We start from the raw sequence: 15,542 nt of genomic DNA on the forward strand, positions 1-15,542 counted from the left end.
GTCAAAAAGATAGAAAAGCCTGGAGACTGTTTTTAGATTATAGCAAATTAAAGAAAAATAACTAAATGCAATATCTGATACTTCACTCTATCCTGAGTCAATTTTTCAAATCAGCTATTAAAGTAAAGCTATTACTGGGACAAAAAGAGATATTTGGATATGGACTATGTATTAAATAGTGGTTATATTTCATAATTAATTATGTTTTATTTCCCAAGTATTTAATGTTATATCAAAGTGGTATTATATTACACTAATATATTAAATATAATCATAGGTGATCATTTATAACATTAATAATTAATGAATAATATAATACATGACTTTCTACTACATTAATGTTATGTTTCTTAAGTAAGATAGTTACATTGCAGCAATGTAGAAGAATGTCCTTAGGAGATACATGCCTATTTAGAGATGAAGTGTCACCATGTAAGCAATTAATTCTCAAATGGATACACAAGGTTTTTTAAATGTCTCTGTATTTTATGCATATGTATAAAGATAAATCAAATGTGGTGTAAAATGTCAACAATTGTTGAATCTAGGTTAAACCTACATAGCTGTTCATTGTACTATTCATACAAATTTCTTGTAATATTAAAATCTTTTAAAATAGAAAGGTAAGGGGTACCTGGGTAGCTCAGTCAGTTGAGCATCTGACTTTGGCTCAGGTCATGATCTCACATTCCATGAGTTCGAGCCCCACCTCTGGCTCTGTGCTGACAGCTCAGAGCCTGGAGCCTGCTTCTGATTCTGTCTCTCCCTCTCTGTCTGCCCTTCCCCTGCTCATGTTCATGCATGCTCTCTCTCACGCTCGCTCACTCTCTCGCTCTCTCTCCTTCTCAAAAATAAACATTTAAAAAACTTAAAGAAAAAATAGAAAGGTAAAAGTAACCTGGTATATAAGTTATTTAAAAACGAACTAAACAATATTTAGGAAATAGTCTTAAAAAAAAAAAAAGCTAAATATAGTAGAGCTATCATGGTTAACACCTATTGACTTTTCTTCCAGTCTTTTATAAATAAAATTATTAAGCAAAATTAGGAATAAAATTTTTTTAATTAAAACAATTTTTAATTAAAGGGGTGCCTGGGTGGTTCAGTCAGTTAAGCATCTGACTTCAGCTCAGGTCATGATCTCACGGTTCCTGGATTTGAGCCCCGCATCGGGCTCTGTGCTGACAGCTCAGAGCCTGGAGCCTGCTTTGGATTTTGTGTCTCCCTCTCTGTCTCTATCCCTCCCCTGTCTTGTGCTGTCTTGAAAATAAATAAACATTTTTAAAAATTTATTTAAAAAGTGTTTTTAACTAAAAAAAATTTAAGTGCATATTACATCTTTTGTATATATACTGCATCTTTTACTCCTATTAAAAGGCCCTTCCCCCATTATTTGTCTTTTAAAATCATGGATTTTAAATATAATAATATTAATAATATTAACTAACACTTAAGATGTCTCTCAGTTTTCTGCACGGACAACCAGATTTCCAACTAGCACTTCTAAGACATGCCAAGGCAGGGGTGGCACCTGGGTAGCCCAATCAACTGAGCATTGGACTTTGGCTCAGATCATGATCTCACAGTTGGTGGGTTCGAGCCCGACATTGGGCTCTGCGCTGATTGTGTGGGGCCTGCTTGGGATCCTCTGTTCCTCTCTCTCTGCCCTTCCTCACTCTCTCTCTCAAAAATAAACAAATCCTAAAAAAAAAATTTTTTTTAAGAAGTGCCAAGGCATTTTTAGATGCATTAATTCACTTAATTTTTACAACAATCCTATGAGATTAAATACTAATATCACCTAGACACAATGAGAAATGTGAGGCACACATATCCCACTCCACACAAGTCATAACTTTTCATTTATTCTTGGCCATTTATATCATTTCTAAAAATTAGGTGGTATAAGTAGCTAAATAGTGATAAATAACCATTTTATATATACACCTTAAAGTAATTATCTAATACTTATTTGGGGGAAAGAATATGAACTTTAAGCTCCTGACATGCCATATTTAACAGATTCTAAGTAACTTATTTAAACCTATAAAATGGACACGTATATTACGGTGATCCTATGTCACAATTTACTCGGCATCCTTTTTTCTTTCTTAGTGGTATGTATCAATCAGTGACAAGTCAAATTAGATGAAATACAGTAAACATCTTTTCATAAAACTTCACCTATTTACTCAACACTCTCACGGCTTGTTGCTCCATTTCTAAAACATACACAAGTCAAATGAACAGAGCACAAAAGTTTAAAAATATAAACTGAGCTTTCTCACTATTATGCTCCCAAATGTATAACTTTGGACAAACTGTTTAATATCAATGAGACGCTCTACATTTTTAATTTGTTTTCCTAGGAAATGAGCATGGTGTCTGAAATTCAGTAGATGCTTCATAAACGTTTATCAATTAAACATGCATGTCCTTATTTCTTCAACTATGAAAAAGGAAATTAAACTAGATAGTTTAACATAGATAATATATTGACAAATATTTGTATTATAATAGTAAAACAATTCCTTATAGTCACTTAATCTCCATAATGCTATGGTTTTTAGATAGCTGGAATATAACCCTAAACACCTAAATGTATGTAAGCATTTGAGTCTTTATGTCTTGTGGAATCTCAACCTTACGAAAAATAATAACTCTATAGACTAAAGAATTTAGCCTTCAACCAATTCAATTAGTCACAAAAGCCCATTTCATGGACATGCCATTTAATTGATGCACACTGTATTAATGTTTGTCTTCAACATCTAAATTCAAGAAAAATTTCAAAAAGGTTATTCACACCAACTTGTAATTTTCACTTGTCATCCATCCTCTTTGACAAGGTATCTATCCCTTCTAAGCTACACACTCTTTATAAATCCCTTCTCCCAAACATTTACTAGGCTAAATAACAACCTCCTGAAACACTGTATAAGATTCATAAGGAAAAAAAAGATTCCCAAGATTCTTTGCACTAGCATTCTTTTTAAAAAAATTTTTTTTCCAACGTTTTATTTATTTTTGGGACAGAGAGAGACAGAGCATGAACGGGGGAGGGGCAGAGAGAGAGGGAGACACAGAATCGGAAACAGGCTCCAGGCTCTGAGCCATCAGCCCAGAGCCTGACGCGGGGCTCGAACTCCCATACCGCGAGATCGTGACCTGGCTGAAGTCGGACGCTTAACCGACTGCGCCACGCAGGCGCCCCTGCACTAGCATTCTTTTTAGAACATGAAAAAACTTCACCATGTGTACTCATACAAAAGAAAAGTTTTGTAATATATCTGATTTATCTAACTTTTAAAGAAATGTGATTATTAAACCTCCAAGAAAAAGACAGGAAGATATATGAAAAATAATCCATGGACTTTGGGGTCAGGCATACTTGGTCTTAAATCCTGGCTCTGTCATTTACTAGTAGGTATCTCTTGTTTTTGTCTGCCCATGATTTTTCTTTAGGTAATTCTTCCCTACTCCATGTAAGACCTTCAACCACAGTATCCCAACAGCCCTGACCACAAGACCACAATTAGCCAAAATAAGGTTAATCCTAGGTAGATAAATCTCACAATTCCCGAACATCCTCAATTCCAATAGCATTCACTTAAATTCTCTCTTCTTCAATATGCGTATAATAACATCTTGTGCCAGAAGTTACAAAGGGTCTACTATCCTATTTAACAAGTGAGCTGCCAGCTTCATGGATGCTGCAAGAAGATACTAGAGTCCTGGTTACACACAAAGGGCTTTATTACTCACAACAACAGGAGTAGCCAGAAATGTCAGCATTTCCACGGTTCCCAAGTCCCAGTTTTAACACGATGACCTGAAAAGTGTCAAATGATGCTTGCATACATAGTGGGTTTCATTACAGGAGAGGAACTTTGGGCTTAGGAAACCCAATTCTGAACAGTAAGCAGGCCTACTGCCAAATACCCCAGAAAGAGATATTATCTCTGTATATTTTCCATGGCTATAAGCAAATCTGCCCTTTGCTCTTGATGACGGTGCCTCCATTTTCCAAGACTGTTCATTACGTAAACAACTCTGAAAAGATAACCTGGAACAAAGGCAGTCAAGGCCTCTATTCATAAGATGTGTACGAATCTGAGAGACCCATGGAGACCTGTCTCGCAATAACTGATGTCAGAACGACCAGTGAAATATTAAACCACTATGACCTATACTTTCTCCGTAACTTTGCGTTGATTCACACTCTTACTTGTTCTTGGACCTCACGGAGTCTTCCAGACCCTTGCTCCAACATTTTGTCCAAATCTATGTGACCCTGTCCCCTAGTTTCATTTCCATCTATTTATCCAACTTGGATCCCATGACTTACTACTTTAAACACTTCTGACAACAACTCACTTGTTCCTTTTCCTTATATTTACACCCAATCTGCATAGCAATATCTCCCTTAGGATTCTGTCCATACCTATTTTCTCTGCTTCATTATCCAGGTGACCAAGTTAAGGATCTAAATGACTCTTTCCTTCCTCCTCCCACAATACAGGAAGACAAAGTATTCTTCTTGTTCACTACTACACCTTAGTATCATGTATTCCTCCGGTTATTGCCCTATTTCTTCCCTCTTATTGACATCCAAGATTCTTTTAAAAGAGTTAAATACTCTATTTACATTTCCTCATATTTACTCTATTCATCTACCAACTTCAATTAGCTTCTCCTCTGACCATTACACTGAGACTGTCTCAAGAACTTCTTCAGCATTAAATCCAAAAGACATATACTTGCTTTATATTAGTTGATCTCTCAAATGCATCTAATTGCTGAGCACTAACTTTCTTAAAATATTCACATACCAGATCTCTCCTAATTTTCTTCCTGTATCTATGGCTACTTCCTTTATAGAATCCTCCCTTCCCCATTACTGATGAAAAACGAGAGAAAGGGAGGGAAGCTCTAATTTACAGAATACCAACTAATTAATGGATATAGAACGAATTATGGAAAATTATTTTCTGTCAAACACTGTTTCAGGTAGAAGCATCAATGGATGCTAAAACCTGTAAGTGAAAAATTTAATAGGAAACAGGGTATCTGCCCAATTCTCAAGGTGGAGTAGCCAGCCTCCAAGAATATCCCATGATCTTCGCCCATAGGTAGTATCCAAATACACTGAATAGGTTGCTCTGTGTAACGAACAGAATATTGCAAAAATGAAGTGTCTTAAAAGTGGTTAAAATGGCAAATGCTATTTTATATATATTTTACCACCAAAAAAAAAGTTAAAAAAAAAAAGTCATTCAACAAGGGGGGTGGGAAGGCAACATGTAACATGCGAGGCTAGGTCACAAAAAACTGCAGCTTTCAGGGTGTCTGGGTGGCTCAGTCAGTTAAGTGTCCGACTTCAGCTCAGGTCATGATCTAGCAGTTCCTGAGTTCAAGCCCCACATCGGGCTCTGTGCTGACAGCTCAGAGCCCGGAGCCTGCTCTGGATTCTGTGTCTCCTCTCTCTGCCCCTCTCCTGCTTGCGCTCACTCGCTCTATAAAAAATAAACGGTAAAAAAAAAAAAAAAAAAAAAAAAAAATCTGCAGCTTTCACCTTGCTCTTAGATCACTCACCCTGGGGAAAACTAGGTGCCCTGTCACACAGCACCTAAGCAGCCCTAATGAAATACCCGTGCAGCCAGAAAGTGAGGTTCTTACTCAGCCAGCACCAACGTGCTAGCCATGGGACTAAGCCACCTTGGAAGCACATCCTCCAGCCTGAATCAAGCTTCAAGCTACTGTATTCCTGCCAAAATCCTGACTGCAATCGGATGAGAGACCCTGAGCTAGAAAAACCCTAAGTCCAAATTCCAGACCCACAGAAACTGTGAGACAATAAATGTTTATTATAGTAAAGCTACTCAACTTTAGGGAAATTTATTGTGCTGCAATAGGTAACTGATTCAGATTTTGTTATGAGGCGTGGTACACTACCATCACAAAAAACCCTAAGATGGGGGAGTGGCATGGAATTAAGCAATGGGCAAAAGCTAAAAGGACTTTCAGGAGATTATGAGGAAAGACTAATGAATACTGAAGAGACTATTACTTGAAACCTTCTGGCCTTTCAGGAAGGCTGCTATCCAGAGCATAAAACAAAGTGAGAGAAATTTAATTGTATATTAGAGGAAAAGGGGTCCTTGTTATATAGAAGCTGAAAGTTTAACAACATTGTTGCCTGTGGTAACACAGAAAGTAGAAAGTGTATTTAATGAATTGGATGATTTAACTAAGGCGATTTTTTAAGTAGTATGTTGCAAGTGCAATCTGATTTTTTGTTTAAAAAAATAAAGGAATACAGAGATAAACTAAATCAGGAAAGGTTATTTGGTGGTCCTGAAAATTCATATACTATGCAAAAAGCAGACAATATAAAAGTAAAGAATGGCTTCCAGACAAAGATAAACAGTACCACCTTTTCATGAACAACTCAACTACATAAATGGCAATCTATGAGTATCAGTGTATAATGAAGAAAATTAATCAGCTGACTAGAAGTTGAGTATACAAAAATTAATGTCTACATAAAATTGGTAACACACTTTTAAAAGGAAACCAATTTCTGAAGAGTAACAAGGTACTGAAGAGTACTCTCAGAAAACCATTCCAGGAAGAGTAAAACAAGGGTGTGACCATAAAATCCACTGTTAAGATCAAAGCAATGTCTCTAAGAACCTGAAACAGGGCTTCATAGTCATCAAGGTCATGAAAGACAAAGAATTAAGGAAATATTCCAGAAGGAACAGACTGAAAAGCTGAGGAGACATGACAACTAAACGTGATCCTGGATTGGATTCTGACCCAGAAAAAGTTTCCCCTGTCAGTATGGAGGATATCAGTGGGGGAAATTTGAATGGGATGTGCAGATTAGCTAATGGTTCTGTAAAAAATGTTAATTTACTGATTCTGATAATTGTACTATAATCATGTAGGAAATCCCCCTTTTTATTAAAACTACACACTGAGTAGTACACTTAGGCTAAAGGGGTATTACGTTTCTAATTATTCTCTAGTAATGCAGAAAAAGAATATACAGAGTGAAAAAGAGGGACAGCAAAGAGGGGAGGGGAGGGACGACATGATAAAGCTTAAAATGTCGACATTTTGAAAGTTTGGGTGAGTGGTACAGAGAAATGTGTACTATTTTTCAACTTTTCTCAGAGTCTAAAATTATTGCAAAATCAGAAGTCAACAAAATTTTAATCCTTCTGGCTGGCTGCCCAACACCTCAGGATGAAGGATCAAACAAGCATCACTTATAAAATCCTCAGGAACTGCCCTTTTTTGACCAAGTGGTCTCCTGTCACTCTTCAGCCCCACCAAACACACACCCCAGGCATTCTTAACTGCTGTTCCTGAAAAGACCTTGCCCTCTCTTAACTCTTTGCACATGTAGAAGCTTAAAGCTTTAACTTGAGTGGAAGATTTCCAAAAGGAAAGTACACAAAAAAGGAAAGGGGATGACAGGTAGCTCTCAATGCTGAAAACTTTTAAAAAGATACAGAAAAGTAATGACAACTCTGTGAATGAGAGTTTGTCCTCTGAGAGCCACAGAAGTAGCCCAGTTCTCTTCAAAGAAATGAGTATTCCTACAAAACGGTAAGTCAATACCTGTGGTTCACAAAACACTAACTGCAAACCTACCTCCCGCAAACACCCAGCATACACTAACAATATTTATGTTGGCAAAAGCTCCTTTATCTATTGCCAATTGTTAGTAACAGTAAAGTAGAGCAAGTAAGGGGGGTGGAGAACACTGCAGGAGATAATCCCTCATAGCTACAGTAGGGGACAGAACAATTTTCTAGGAAACCTACATGGAAATGAGCGCATTTCCACATAATACATTGTCACTAATGGTGACTTTGCTGCAAAGTATTGTTAAGTATAATACCACACTTTTAATACATCATGGATTAGTTAACATTAATGAGTAGGGAGAGGATGTGTCTGAGCATCATTTGAACTGCATTATCTCAATGCATTAAATAACCACAGATTTCTAAATAAAGACCCACAAATTAACTTTCAAAAAAAAATCCTTTCTGAAGCTGGGAACCTCACAATACAACCACGTATTGCCATGTCTGATACCCCTTCTCCATTTCCTACCTTGGCCCACAATCTCACTTCTGTAAACATAAAAATATTAGGCTTAAAAGAAAATTCTGTTTTATAATGAACATTAATAGTCTTAGAGGGCAGGGGCGCCTGGGTGGCTCAGTCGGTTAAGCATCCGACTTCGGCTCAGGTCATGATCTCGCGGTCCGTGAGTTCGAGCCCCGCATCAGGCTCTGTGCTGACGGCTCAGAGCCTGGAGCCTGTTTCAGATTCTGTGTCTCCCTCTCTCTCTGACCCTCCCCCGTTCGTGCTGTCTCTCCCTGTCTCAAAAATAAACATTAGAAAAAAAAAAATTTTTTTTTAAAAATAGTCTTAGAGGGTATTCTTCTTAAACAATACTTAAAGATACAAACTGTGTAATGACTGAATTAAACCCCTCCTATACATAGTTTCAATTCATTTCAAACACGTACTTTTGTTCCTTTAAAAATACATATATATGCCAACTTTTCCATTTGTATGGAAACTGTCCTTTATTCAAAGTTGTAACTCACTATTAATTTTCCTTTCTCACAGTTAATATCTAACCAGTATTAATATATCTTGGGTCACACATAAATTCTCTGAAAAGCAAGAACTATGCACTTTTTTATGTTCTCATAGTTACATAAAAAGGTAATTTATAAACTGTTGATTTCATTTTCAAATAAGGGATCTGGATAGCACAACAATCAGTATGAAATATTCTTTATGACCACTTAGTTATAACTTAATACAAAATATTTAAAATAGATTTTAAAACATGTACCAGTATGAAGGTAGATAAAAAAATTCGAAGGGAGAGTGACTCCAACATACCTCATGAATAAGACCAAAATTCACTTCACAATATACAGTATTCTAAAATCAGAATGGATTGTGAGTGCTACCGTTCAATGCAACATTTTATAACAGGGTAAGAATATACTAGATAAACCTACTAGATATTAAAATCTTAAAAGAGATAAAGAGGGATAGAGGATGACACAGTCTATAACACCCAGTCTTTACAGCTGTATTATCATTTAGCATCATACCATAATAAAAAAAGTCCCTTCCCAAATATTCCCAAGGCAAGCAACCACGTCCAACAATAATAAATGTATACTATGTGTACCTCCTAGCCTTTATAGATTATCAGAAAAACTATTACAAAATAAAATGTAGAAATGATTTTAAGTTTGACAACAAAATCAAGTTATACTAATCTTACATATGCCAAAAACAAAATGCAAATAGTATTCATATACTAATGAAAATACCAACTGCTAAAATTCATAGCTAAACAGTTTGACTAAATACAATGTTGTTAACCTAGTATTCAACTGTAAAAACACTCATAAAATGAAAATCTCATTCCTACAACAAAAAAGATAAATATAGTCATTAGCACTGTATTTATTAAACACTGTACTACATTTAATAACTGACCATTAAAAACAACCATGACGGGCATATATTAGGATAAACATGGTCATACCACAAACACTTCTTTAAACAAGATAATGCTCATGAAATGGCTGAAGAGAAGAGTATCATCAGTAAGACTTCCCTCTTCATAATTTACAATGAGCCCTACCTATATCCCTCATTCGTGGATTAAAATAAGCTTACATAAAATCTCACAGCGCTTCTTAGTAAAACTGCTAATTAAACCCAATCTGCCATTTTCCCATCAGTAATCCAAACAAGACAGCAAAATAGAACCCTATAATTGTCACTATCACAAAACCACCTCATTAAAGAAATCAAGATGAATATGTATACTTGCTGCCTATAAGGTCTATAAAACATATATATAAACCTAACAAATGCTATAAAGGCAAATACAAAGTTATAATTATTTCACTCATAACTGAAAACCCAAGTTCAAAATTAAAAATTTAAGCTTTAAAAATGTTTACCTTAAAAAAAGACACACACATAAATTCAAATCAAATCTGTTCCCAAATCCTAAGAATTTACAGACATGAAAAGGTTCCAAACTAGTTTATACCAAATGTTTAAGAGTAGTATTACTTTCCAATTGAAGATGTCTTTTTTATCCTCACTTCATTAAAAACAATTCACAGTAGTATCCTTTTCCTATGTTGGCAATATAACCTATGAATGATTCTACGGTACTTATTATTACTTCACTAAAAATTACTCATATCCTATCCTTTAAAATAAATAAAAACGTAAGCAGAAAAAAGGTAAGTCAGAAAAAGACAGATTAGTATCAGGCAAGCTTTTAGTGCTTTATTAAAAGACAAAAATATTCTCAAATGATATTACACATTTGGCCATTAAAAAAATAATAATAATAAACCATTAGCAGCACCACTGGGGGAGAAAAAGTCAAGAATATACAGAACTTCAAAACTGTTCCATTATAAAGTGAAAAAGATGATGAGATTTTTACTTACATGTGAAATAGTCAGTTAATAATGTATAGCCACAAATGCTGAAGTCACCTAAAGATTTCACAAGATGACCACAGTAACACATGCAAGAAATCTCTCTCATGCTTTCGGTCAAGCTGTATTTCAAATTTTCAGTTGAAACAGGTACATACAAACATATTCACAAATATGGCATTATTTTAAACCTACTCTTTGACTTTATACTCTCAATTAGTCAAAAATTTTCAGTATTTCCATATCTCAATCCAGCTATCAAGAACTTAATTTTATATAAAAAAGGGAAAAAAAATATTAAGTAGATGTGCTACATATATAGCAACAACAAATCCACTTACTTTTTTCTCTTTCTCATGATGTTTATCCTGAGAGTGAGAGGAAGAATCACTTAAACTTTGATCATATGACCTATTAGATCCCCGTTTGCTCTTTTTCTAAAAAAGAAAATATATATACATACATGTATATGTATATAAAAAATTTTTAAATAATCTTTCTGTTAGGCTTAAACCAATTCAAGTGTGCAGTATTTAAAAATGTCTACTGAAGTAAAAACAAAAACAAAAAAACAAAACAAAAAAAAAACCACCTTGCTATTTCAAACTATATAATCCAGTTTAGACACCATCTATATGCTGTCTATTGCATTATAAAGGAAAATCTAAACCTAAATTCAACATTAATGCCATATTTTTGTACATATATGAAAATGTGTGAAAACAGATTATATTTTCAAATAAGCAGGAGCTTATTTGTCACTTTGTCACAAAACCACCTCTTAAAAGAAATCAACTATAATTTTTCATTGTCTTCTTTAAAAAAGAAAAGGAGTTCCAACCAAAATAGAGAATGCCATACTGAGGAAGGATGCCAAGACTAGAAGAAAAGAAAAGAAAATATTTGAAGAGTTACTTTTCTGCCACACTAGAAAAAGCAAGAAGCCTTTATATCTCATACTTTCAGTATTAGGGCATAGTTTTCTAAAAACTTGTCTCTGCAATTCATTAAGAAAAAAATTAAAGGAAATGTCAGCATTAGACCCATGCATTTCTCAAAGCATTAATAAAAGTATGCACATTTCTGTTTAAAATACTTAAACAATTTCATAATAAAGTATGACAGTGAGAGTTATTTGAGGTATTTAAAACTGGGTGGTACCATAACTAGTTCAAATTAGACAAAAATGACTATGAAAGGCATTCAAATTCTATGCAAATGTAGGTTAAATAATCTTATTAAATTATTAGACTTTTCCTCCCTAACTAGCAAATGGGACAACAACATGTCAATAACTAGCAATGAGAAAATTCAATTTACAGACTCTCATAATCCATTTTCATTATTTCTGAATTTTGATCTATATCATCTTCCATTTAGAAAACTAAGATTCCAAAATGCTTTTAACATCTAGAAAGCAAAATTTTCAATTTTCCTATCTCAAAATTACTCTTAAAACACTTCAATATTCGTTGTCCTTAAAATAAAAGTTTCTGATAGCAAGCAATATATTTACACAATCTAAGTATTTTATAGGCATGAACCAGAAGAGAATCATGAGCTGATTTCATGAGTAAGAGGCCCTTACTATTTACCTAAAAGAAAGGAATAAAAAAATAGCCCCATTCACAAGGGAAAGTTAATAAAAATATAAACAAGACATTAAAAACAAAGAAAACTTAAACTTTCGTGAACAAATCTGTCATCATTGAAGACTAAAAAAAATAGACACTTAGGACATTAAATATCGATCCTTCAAAGGAAAACGGACACAAGATATGTAACAACTAACCAAATTTTACCAACTCAATCATCTATGCTATTATGAAACAGTAAAAATTGGAAAAAATGTAAAATATTCCCAAAGTTGTATTTAAATACATTTTTCTCAACATCTTCAACCAAGAAGTTACAAAACAGCTTTGTTTCAATTTTACTATCTCCTAGTAAATAAAAATGAAAATAAGTAAATAATAGTAATATAGCAAAAAAGATGACTAACAAGTGAGAAAAATCACCAGAGTTAGATTATAGAGTTCTTTATACATGCTTTTTCTACTAAACGTATCCTAACATTTACTATTAATTAATAGAACTTATTTTATAATATTCATCATTATAAATGAACCAAAGCAAAGCAAAATCTTTAACAATTACTAGATCTTTTAAATCCCAGGAGAGACCATGAAATTGCAAACAATTTCACACAAAAATCAAGAGAAAAGCAACAGCTATTATGCCTTTTTTATAAAACAGAATTTTGCAAGTTCAAGATAAATTCTTACCAGCTTGCTAAAATGGTATTTACAGTAGCCACAGTATTGGACATTATCTGCACCATTACCTTCTTCTTCACAAAGTAGTCCAGCAAACTGAGCACTGAAAATAGAAGCCAAAAAATATATATAAAAATATAATACGTATACATTAAATCTCAAACTACAGTTATGTATATATAAATAAATTAAAACTCACTTCCAAGCATGTAAGGTTTGTAATTAAACCTTATACATCTAAGAGTAAAGGGGGCAAATGTAAAGCTTTATTCTTACTGTGATCAAGTACATATTTTTTAAGTTATATTTGTAGCTTATAATAAACTTTTGATCCATCTACCTCTAGTAAGAATGAAGATTTATGTATGTTTTAAACATGCATATATATAAATGTTTAACATTACCAAATAGACATTAAATTGTTTTAAGATACCCCCCACCCATTTTACTTCTTCACTCTATTATCACAGGTACTAACAGAAAGGCCAGGCTTCTAAAGGACTGAAATGACTTGGGATGGGATGTGCCCCATAGATGCAGATTACGTACTGTTACAAGGAAATGCTTCAGTTCATAGAACCATACAGGAGGCAAGATAAACATAGCTGTGTTTTCCAGTCAAAAACAATAGAAGAAATGGAATCGAATCCTAAAGTTATGATATTCATTTAAAAAAAAAACCCACAAAGTGCTAAAGTTTATAATCATTATCTTGTCAATTTGGCCTTCCACTTTTAACATTCCAAAGTTACAGTAGTATTAGCATATATCTTTACCCAAGAAAGAATTTTCATCTTAGAAAAATTAAGTTCATTAATTACAGAATTTATACAACCAAAAGTCTTTTCCATTCCCCAAAATTAATCTAAAATGGACTTCTTAAATGCATACACTGAAAGCTCAGGAAATAAAGCATGTGTCTATACTGGCTGCTAAATACAGACTATTTCCTAAAAGTAACAAGTCCTTGGATTATTCCCAAACTTTAATTTTGAACTGTTGTCTATCATGTTGAATATTTTATTTTAGGATAATTTTTACTCTTGAAATTTTATGCCAAAAAAGTATCTTAGGTAACTTCTTAAGAAGTAGCCACCAGAATACTGAGAATATGATAGTGACTGCTTTCCCCCTCTCCCCCACCTTCAAACATGCAGTGAAGAAACACGATCATTGATTAAAATCCGTACTAATATTGCAGGCACCGCACGAAGTTTACCTACATCAGCTCTTTCAGTCCTAACAACAAATCAAAGGTTAGGTAACAAACACCGATATTTTAAACAAAATGAAACTAAATAAAACATGAGAACCGGAATCCACCTATTGAAAATCTGCTCTGGTAAATTCAATTATTAGAATCATCTTTATTAGAATAAACTCTAAACACAGAAATCATCCCAATAAAATTTACTGTAAATATTTGAGTACCTAAGCCTTTAATTTACAAGGTATTTCCTTGTACGAAGCACAAGAATTTCGGTTTTGTACGACGACAGAAGCATACTTACCACGTCACGTGGAAAGCCTGCCGACATCCGTGTTTATTACATGTCATGCAAGCACCGGTAGCTGCTTTGCTTTCTCGTCCTTGTTCATCACAAATGTAGCAAGTCTTAGGATAGAAAAAATAAACAAAATTAAGCAAAAACCTTACAAGTGTTTTTATAGCAATGAATCTTAGGGGCACGTGGGTGGCTCAGTCGGTCGAGTGGCCGACTTCAGCTCAGGTCATGATCTCATGGCTTGTGGGTTTGAGCCCCACGTCGGGCTCTGTGCTGACCGCTCAGAGCCTGGAGCCTGCTTTGGATTCTGTCTCTCTCTCTCTCTGCCCCTCCCCTGCTTGTTCTCTCTCAAAATAAACATTAAAAAAAAAAAAAATGAGTTTTGCAATTATCTTCAGAAGTCAAGATTGGGTTTACTGTCTAACCTACTTTACTTCAAAACATGAATTCATTTTTTCTGTCAGTAATCTGATTTTTACCAACATGCAGACATAAACAAGGATAGGTAAACAGTACTAGTGGAACTTCACAAAGACCCAGTCTTCCTTAGGCTCAAATACCCTGCACAGCAGCGAGAATCTTCACAGGCACCAAGGCCAGGGGCCAGGACACAGCCTACGACACCTTGGTCTTAAAACTTCCTCACCAATATTCAACTGATTTCTGGGACGAGAGTGTAAAAAAAGATTCGTCTTTTCCTCTGCTGGAAGTAAGCATATCTACGGGAGTTTGACACAAAGAGTTGGGACCTAAGAGATGAAGCATGGTCCTGGATGAGGAGCGAAATTTAGGCCATTTCGTCTCTTCACAAGAATCCTACTTGAGCTGCCATTCAGCCTGCCAACCTGACAGACTGAGCCTGCGGGGAAGACATTTTCGCTAAGGAGGTCAGAGATGCCCCCAGGAGACACTGACCAATAAACACTGCCACCGACTTTGACTTACATCTGGTCCTTTTCCCGGGTAAAAATAGCTGATAAACAGTACCACCTTTTCATGAACAACTCAACTACATAAATGGCAATCTATGAGTATCAGTGTATAATGAAGAAAATTAATCAGCTGACTAGAAGTTGAGTATACAAAAATTAATGTCTACATAAACTCGGTAACACTTTTAAAAGGAAACCAATTTCTGAAGAGTAACAAGGTATAAGCTAGCCAACTTCAGTGGGACCACGTATGTCTTTAAACTTAGAGCGCTTTCCCCCATTATGCACTGTGGTGCCAGAATAACACAA

General features: G+C 34.7%; 1 protein-coding gene across 16 annotated transcripts in view; it reads right to left on the minus strand.

Moving 5' to 3' along the window:
- Positions 1–15,542, minus strand: part of MLLT10 (MLLT10 histone lysine methyltransferase DOT1L cofactor) — a 249,725-nt gene that overhangs the window by 113,531 nt on the left and 120,652 nt on the right. For 15 of the 16 annotated variants that reach the window (XM_040451254.1, XM_040451253.1, XM_040451252.1 and 12 more), the window contains 3 exons: positions 14,308–14,411; positions 12,806–12,899; positions 10,862–10,957 (listed from right to left, as the gene is read on the minus strand). In XM_040451254.1, the coding sequence (XP_040307188.1) occupies positions 10,862–10,957; positions 12,806–12,899; positions 14,308–14,411 (294 nt within the window). The remainder of the gene's footprint in view (positions 1–10,861; positions 10,958–12,805; positions 12,900–14,307; positions 14,412–15,542) is intronic. The other variant, XM_040451259.1, reaches the window with a different exon arrangement.

The sequence above is a fragment of the Herpailurus yagouaroundi genome, unplaced genomic scaffold (genome assembly GCF_014898765.1).
Source record: "Herpailurus yagouaroundi ecotype Mexico unplaced genomic scaffold, PumYag 203, whole genome shotgun sequence".
NCBI lineage: Eukaryota > Metazoa > Chordata > Mammalia > Carnivora > Felidae > Herpailurus > Herpailurus yagouaroundi.